Source organism: Hippocampus comes, unplaced genomic scaffold (assembly GCF_001891065.2).
Source record: "Hippocampus comes isolate QL1 unplaced genomic scaffold, H_comes_QL1_v1.1 scaffold85, whole genome shotgun sequence".
Lineage (NCBI taxonomy): Eukaryota > Metazoa > Chordata > Actinopteri > Syngnathiformes > Syngnathidae > Hippocampus > Hippocampus comes.
In genome coordinates, this window is record NW_017805540.1 from 661,485 (window position 1) to 669,103 (window position 7,619).

At 45.9% G+C, this 7,619-nt stretch overlaps 1 protein-coding gene across 1 annotated transcript; it reads right to left on the bottom strand.

The window, feature by feature from the left end:
* Positions 1–1,835: 1,835 nt before the first annotated feature.
* LOC109521390 (carboxyl-terminal PDZ ligand of neuronal nitric oxide synthase protein-like) lies at positions 1,836–7,061 on the bottom strand. The gene is made up of 6 exons (XM_019879233.1): positions 6,749–7,061; positions 5,290–5,419; positions 4,816–4,937; positions 4,375–4,536; positions 3,518–3,686; positions 1,836–2,763 (listed from the first exon to the last, which is right to left on the bottom strand). The coding sequence occupies exons 2-6, from the start codon at positions 5,408–5,410 to the stop codon at positions 2,231–2,233; spliced, it is 1,107 nt and encodes a 368-aa protein (XP_019734792.1). The 5' UTR covers positions 5,411–5,419; positions 6,749–7,061; the 3' UTR covers positions 1,836–2,230.
* Between the last annotated feature and the right edge of the window lie 558 nt (positions 7,062–7,619).

Genomic DNA, 7,619 nt, shown 5'->3' on the forward strand with positions numbered 1-7,619 from the left:
CGGCAGGGGTGCGCTTTGGCCTGGGGAGTCAAGTTCAGCATTCGCTTCAATGATATCTGGCGCCATCTAGCGTCGTGAATGGGTATAATGTCTAGACCCCGAATATAAGACGACACCCACTTTTTCAGTCTTATTTCAATGCAAAAAAACACTGTCTTATGTTCGGGCCAATACGGTAATTTTGTGTTTTAACTTTGTATAACAATACAGAGGCTTGAATTTTTCTTGAATCAACTCCAGTCCATTTAATAGGTAGAGTTCAGTTGTGTTTAACTTTGTGATTTTTCCCTTTTTTTGCGGTGGCAGTCCTGTACCAATTAACCGCAAAAAAAAAAAAAAAAAAAAAAAGTAATTTCTGTAATGGGAACGCTATTAGCTAATCTAAATTAACATTGCAGCTCTGCTTAGCTTTTGGCTTGGACATTATAGTCGCCTTTGCATAGTGCATTGACTGGAAGGCCGCAAATCTTTGCACAGCCTAGCTTCCATGTCATGCACAGAGCAACTTGGAGTGCAAAGAGATCATTTTCCGCAATGTGTTATGTCATGTCAATAAGTTGCACTGAATGTAGCGCTTGACTTTTTATATTTTGCGAAACGTGTGGTCCTCATGGCAACATGTCAATAATACGGATAAATACTATACACACCAAACTGCAAAAAACCCCCCCAAAAAACAACATACCATCAAACAACAGAACACATACAAGGAAGGATATTTAATTCCACAAGGCGAAACATTTACGGCGTGTTTGTAAGTGCACTTTCATTTTTCACTGCACTTGATGTAGAGAGATGGGAACCGAGATGTGTGTGCGTGAGGGCTCACGTAATGGAATATCATGGGAAATGGCAAAGAAAGATAGAGCGGATCTAGAGAGAAGAGGATATGGATGCATTAGGCGAAGAACTAAATGATGCATCCACAATTTAGTCATTGAAAGTTGGCTTGCAGTCACGCATGCCAAAAGTGGAGTGACAGTTGGCCAGACGTATTGGAAGGCACAGATTTGTTTGATATGCCTCTTCAAAGCTGTCCCCTGTGGGGCGCAACAGAAGCCCGGCGGCAATATGGCGTTCATAAATAATGCTGGACATGGAGGCTACACAGAAGACACAAAATGTGATGTTGCATCCATTAATATTCAACTAATTTCACATAAATAAACAAGACAAACATTACTGCGAATAAACTAAGGCCCCAAAAATGGTTATGTCTTTGCTGGCTGTGTCAACATGTATTACCACAATTATAACCACAGTATGGTTGGTATGGCAACAAGCGTGGAGCGCCGTGATGTCGCCAAGACGGGGAAGCCAACCGGTTCACAATCTTGAATATACGCACACACATACGTTACTGAACACACAGCAGAAGGACGCTGTGGCACAATTTGCGCTTTGCAATGCATGCTGACGCCGGAATTGTTTTTGCACGAGGAGCTGCGGGGATACGTTTGGGAATGCGGAAGCTTTGGTTTTCAGGAATTACAGTTTGTAACTATGATCTCTTTTTGAAAATGCTATAAATGTTTTGAGAAAAAAAAGGGGCCTCTCTTTGTCTCTTCAGAAAACAAATTAATGAATTAATAAATAGGCGAAGCCACTCAGAAGCAGCGATTAGCTGGACTATGTCGACCGTAAAAAATATAATTTGTACAAATAAAGGGCTCCCTAATCATACATGTGAGACAAGCCAGACAATATGAAGAATTACAGTACCAAGTAAAGAAGTGTGGATACTTCTTCTCATTGACAGCCTGTGCAAATTTTCTTTATCCCCCTCCCCCCCACCCACACAGATGCTTATATGGAACTGTCTGGCAGCAGAGAGCAAAGACAATCCTTTAATGTTTCAGCCAAAAAACCTTGCTTAAAACAAAGAAAGAACTTTTTTTTTTTTTTTTTTGCATTAGCATTTTTGCCGAGGTTTGGACATTATCGTTCTTGCTACAACATTTATTATTCAACATGCATGAGTTAGAAATGTGATTTCAAGCCTGATTTGCCATCACGTTCACAATTTCAGACATTTCGTTAGTCACTAAAAGCAATGCCATCTTTCTGCTTCACCAAATGTGAAATATCAGAATTTGACTTTCAGCATCAAGTGCAAGGAGCGCTGACCGGCTGGCTGGACCGAAACGGTCTGAAAATTGGGCGATGCAGTTTATTATGATTTTCACATCTGCAGGATGACGCGTGTGTGCAGTGTTGGTGCCTCCCCCTTCTACACAGCCATCTCGTCTCCTAAACAGTCGGGCAAACTCTCCGTATTCAACACATGGAAAAGTCGAGTGGCAGCGTCCAGTCCGGCCCCCTCCCCGTGCCCCCAACTGTCCCGATCATCACTTTCATCTGTGTTGGATTCATACTCCGATCCGATTCCCGACTCCCTAAACCGTAGCAGCTCCAGAGCCCCCAGCACCTGCTCGCCCATCGGCGAGCTGTCATCGAGAGCCTCGTCGCTGGGCGTGTCGCCCGTCCCACCCGTCGCTCGCCCTTGCTCCTGGCCGTCGGGACCTCGCGAGGAGAACCGGAAACACTCCAGACGGACTGCGTTGCCGCCGAGGTTGCTTTCTGCACCTGCGGTGCTTGAGGGGCAGGACCCCGGGAGGAAGGGGAGCCAAGCGCCGTCGCTGATCTGCTGCTGGGATGCAGAAGCTAAGGGGCCTGTCGAGGGAGATGGTGTGAGTGGCTCGCTGGGCGTGCTGGGGGGTCGTGCACGAAAAGTGATCTCCAGAAGACTGTCCTGGGAGCCCACTGAGGACACACATGAAAGGACATTTCATGAGCAAACAGCAAGAGCAAGCAAATGTGCCGTGACTGGGCTAAGAATACGGAACGACTTGACAACGACTCGCTTGGGCACGCACAGACAGGAGAGACACGCATAGTGATGAAATAAACAAAGGAGATGATTGAGTAAGTTGTGCATTTGTGTGTTTGGCTGCTTGTCTTTCAAACAAAACAGAAAGACATGCATCAGTGAGCGGTGACATATTTGACTCCCGTGTGTACGTCAGATTTTGGCTCGCAACACGTCCATCCATCCATTTTCCAATGCACTTGTCCTCAAAAGGGTTGCTGCGGGTGCTGGAGCCGATCCCAGCCATCTTCGGGGAGTAGGCGGGGTACACCCTGAACTGGCCAATCGCAGGGCACACAGAGATGAACAACCATCTGCGCTCACACTCACATCTAGGGACAATTTGGTTGTTTTTGGAACATGGGAGGAAACCGGAGTACCCGGAGAAAACCCACGCAGGCCCAGGAAGAACATGCAAACTCCACACAGGGAGGCGGGAGCTGGAATTGAACCCGGTACCTCTGCACTGTGAGGCCGACGCACTAACCACTGGACCACACCGAGCCACCCACTCACAACACAAAGCAAAAAAAAAAAAAAAAAATACAATTCACCTTAAGTAACAACTTGTACCTCCAAAAAAAAAAAAAAAAAAATTCTAAGTTGGGGCACGCACAAGTCAAGGTACGAGTAGTGTGTTGCACTCACTAGATGTTAAATGTCCAGCAGCTTTAAGCTCCAGTTCCTGGATCTGTTTGACCAGAAGGGAAATGTGTTGCAGCAAATCAGTGTTCTGCTGCAGCAGCCTCTGAACTCTCGTCTGGGCCTCGCTTCGAGCACAAACCTCCACATTCAGCTGGCCCCGAAGCACATGGACCTGATCCGAGCCAGAAAAAAATCACGAGTCAATAAAAAGGACCGGTGTAGTTTATGACTACACTATTAGTATCGATATTTGGCTTTCGCATTAAAATCCCAAGACGAGTCGAAGAAGAACTATAAGCGGTGGTGGCTGGTCAAAAAATAAAAAATACAGCGGAACCTCAAGTTAAGAGCTGAATTGGTTCCGTGAGCCTGTCTGAGATCATTTTTCCCGCTGTAATGAATGAAAATGCTAAATTCCACCAGCCCTCCACTACTGACTGTTCAGAATGCATGTCGACCAATAAATTAACGAATAGCCTGGAAGAGTCACAGAAAGGCATGTAAGTGGACACCTTTTCAAATTTACTTGATCGTAAAACGCCCCTGGGTGAATTTTGCCGTTCGGCTTTTCGTTCTCTCTACTACAACAGCAAGCTGCGAAAAAAGTACTGAAACGGCAAACAGTTGGAAGTGTTGAACAGTTTAGAGAAGGACAAATATGGCGGGGTTTTTATTTGGCTCATTCAGAAAGCCAAATATCAGTGATAGGACTTTTTGTGAGCATATATGGAATTAGCGGCACACGATTTCTAAAGTTGATCGGTCCACCCATGCATCCATTCATTATGCGTGAAACCTTTTCTCTGAATCGTCGACATCAAATGCACGCCAACGACCATTGAAACAAACATCTCCGGTACCTGAGCCGAAGCCGCCAGTGCCTGTTGCTCCTGCTGCTGTAACTGTTTCTGCAACAGTTGTAGCTGGTGTTCTGAACCGCAGGGTGCATCTGCAGCCGGCTCGCCCGCTCCAGAAGCTTTCCTGGCCGGGGAGTTGAGGAGAAGAGAGCCACCTTTGGAGCCCTGAAGCCGAGAGGAGAAGAGCAAACAGACTGCGCTTTACCAACAGCGAGGATGGAGAGCCATCCATCTGAGGCCTATTTTTTTTTTTTTTTTTGGTGGGGGGGATTCTCATCAGATTCTCCAGGCATCCCAAATAAAAAATCTGCTGCATGTAAATTGTCTGAAAGCATCCATAAATGTCACTTGGAAGTGGGCGCCGCCATCTGTCGTCTCCTGTTTGTTTGAATGGAATAACAATGAGTGGCACTAAAATAATCAAGTATAATTTACGGTCTGTACCTTCCCATTATTACCAAGGACCTTTTTGTTCCTCTCCGGGTCTGATGAAGTGTTGCACTCGATACTCTCCTCTGTTGTGGCTTCAAGGTCGGTCTCCTCTGACGATGCAAACCTCTTGTTGGCTGCACAGAACGCAGACACATATGAGGGACCTTTAATGCTCTGTTCTTTTTTTTTTTTCTGAGCTTGACAGCATGCAACTCATCCATAGAGGCGAGGTGGTGTGTCGAATCCACAAGAGCAAATGATTTAATCAATGACTCAAACTACTCGCCAGCACGAGAGTGCAGCCGCAGCACCGCCAGCTATAATGAACACGATCATTCGGCGACAGCGGCAGATATTCTCTGCCTTTTTTTTTTTTCCCCTTCCAGCAGGTGCTTGAAGAAGCAAGAAGGGGGAAGTTGGTGTGCCAAGTGGCAGGTAAGGGCGATTTGTGACAGGAGGAAAGGAACAGTTTGTGATGTTTGGCACCTGGCGTGGCATCAGGCTCCTCCTCCTTCCCCTCGTCATCCTCCTGGTCATCTGTTTGAGTCTGCAAGGTCAGCTGGTGACACACGTCGAACGCTTGACCTACTGTCCGCACAATCCGCATGGCCTGAGACTGGGGAGGGAGACGAGAGTGCGTGTGAGACAAATAGCTGGTCGGGATCAAGCTGCGAGGGAGGATGGAAAGATGAAGGGAGCCGGCGGGACGAAAAGGAGGTGGAATAGGAGAAAGGATTGCTGCGGGGGAAGTATATGGAAGAGGGGGAAGCTTCCACTGCTCTGTATTGATTCTGCTGCTATAGTGACTGATTGGTCAGCTCAGATTGAAGGAATTACGTCGTAAAGGCAAAATTGGAAGGTAAATGTTTCAGGAGTCATTTGAGATTATTTGACCCCCCCCCAAATTTAAAACAGATATCAGGTGCTTTCAGGTTTGAGAAGGATAGGGAGGCTCTGGTTCAAGCTAGGACGTTAAATAGGTAAGCAAGCAACTTCTATGGGGTAAAATTTGGCGTAGCTTCATTTTCATGCCGGGGCAAATCTATTTTGCCTTGTTTGGAAATTCGGCAGATTGCGTTGCACCTTCCTGTGCGTTCTGAGGGTGTTTTCTATTACACGCCTCGTAGTGCGTGACAATTTGGTGACAGAAGGCAGACTAGATTTTCGACTCGCTAAAAGGAGGTCTAAGTTGTGGCGCAGGTGGTATTTTGGTGGATTTCATCCAGGCGCAGGCAGAGACAAAATGGTTCATACCGCAGGCTGCAGCCAACAGAGATTGGTTAAGTTCTTGTTGTCGGTTTCACAGACATTTTTATAGAATTTTGAGACTTTCAATTTGATAGGAAAAGTCAAACAGAATAACAAAGTCGCAAAAAATAGCTCATGTAATCGTTCATATATTGCCCCATCAACCCTACTTCACCGGTATTGTCAAATAAAGCAGCTGGTGCTCCCCAGACTGAAGCTAAAAGCTTCATATAGATGACGTGAGAAGAAATCTAATTTGCTCGTATCAGCTGCTCCATCTCCTCCTGCTCAGTTACATGCATGGTATACAGCAGCCACCAAAAAAACAAAAAAAAAAAACCCCACTCAGGCCATTCTCCAGACAATGAGGTGACGTTATTCAGCAGCGCTGTCTTTCAGAGCGGAGAAACACGCACACGCATGCACACACAATCCTCATTTCTCTCCCAACTAGGATGATTAATATGAAGTGTCATCTAAGTCACTCTCTGTCTCGTCTCCATGAGAAAGGGATCACCGAGGAATTATCTTTGTCTTGGAGGAGAATATGCAGATATTTTCTTTTCCATCAACCCATCACCACATCAGCACCGACCGGCCTGCTGGACGGGCTACCGATTGGTTTGAAGTCCTTGTGAAACTACGAACGCGTGGTCATTCATGACATCGTCGGGTTTCGCGGGGATGTTTCTCTTGCCTTCCTCTTGGACTTGAAGACATTGCAGCGGAAGCTATTGCTTTCTCCATCTCTTGCGATGTAACTGAAGATCTTCAGGTCTTGTGCATCATGGGAAACGTAAAAAATCCTGGTGGCAGAAAAAAAAAGAGTGTGTGGGCTTTCGTTCACGTCTTAAAGGGGTAGTCAAGTTAAAAAAATGATCTTTACAAATAATATGTTCTATGTAGCCCCACTAGTATTCTGATTAATACCGTACTGTGTTTCTGGAATATGAATTGAGCAGCAAAATCCACCCGTTTTTATCCATCCAAGGCGGTGGCCATTTTGTCATTTGCTGTTGATTGATGTAGATCAGAGTTGCACAGTTGCTCAGGGCTAAGGTAACGGCCAATCACAGCTCAGCTTGCAATCATCACAAGACCAAATTCAGAAAACAGGTGTCATAATTTGCCGATTCATCTATGACAGCAAACACAATATCGCTCAATCTTGTAACGATCTCTGACGCCAGTGTTAATTATACAAAAATTAACGGCATATATGGTCAGATTTTTTATTTTCATTTTTTTTGTGTGATATGAATGTTTCTCAGCATTTTGGGGCAAATTCCTAGGGTATAATTACATATCCATTTTCCGAGCCACTTTTATCCTCAGAAGGCTCGCTGGCGTGCTGGAGCCTATCCCAGCTGTCTTCGGCGCCTTTCAATTCAGGCGGGGGACACCCTGACCGGTTGCCAGCCAATTGCAGGGCACCCAGAGACGAACAATCATCCGCGCTCACGCTCACACTCACACAGAGGGATAATTTAGAGTATTCCATTAACCTGCCACGCATGTTTTGGGAATGTGGGAGGAAACCGGAGTACCCGGAGAAAACCCACGCAGGC

Coding starts and splice junctions, on each gene's coding strand:
- LOC109521390 (XM_019879233.1), bottom strand. CDS start 5,410: ATGCGGATTGTGCGGACAGTAGGTCAAGCGTTCGACGTGTGTCACCAG. Junction 4,537..4,815: donor TCCTTGGTAATAATGGGAAG/GTACAGACCGTA, acceptor TCTCGGCTTCAG/GGCTCCAAAGGTGGCTCTCT. Junction 3,687..4,374: donor CACTGGCGGCTTCGGCTCAG/GTACCGGAGATG, acceptor GGCTCGGATCAG/GTCCATGTGCTTCGGGGCCA.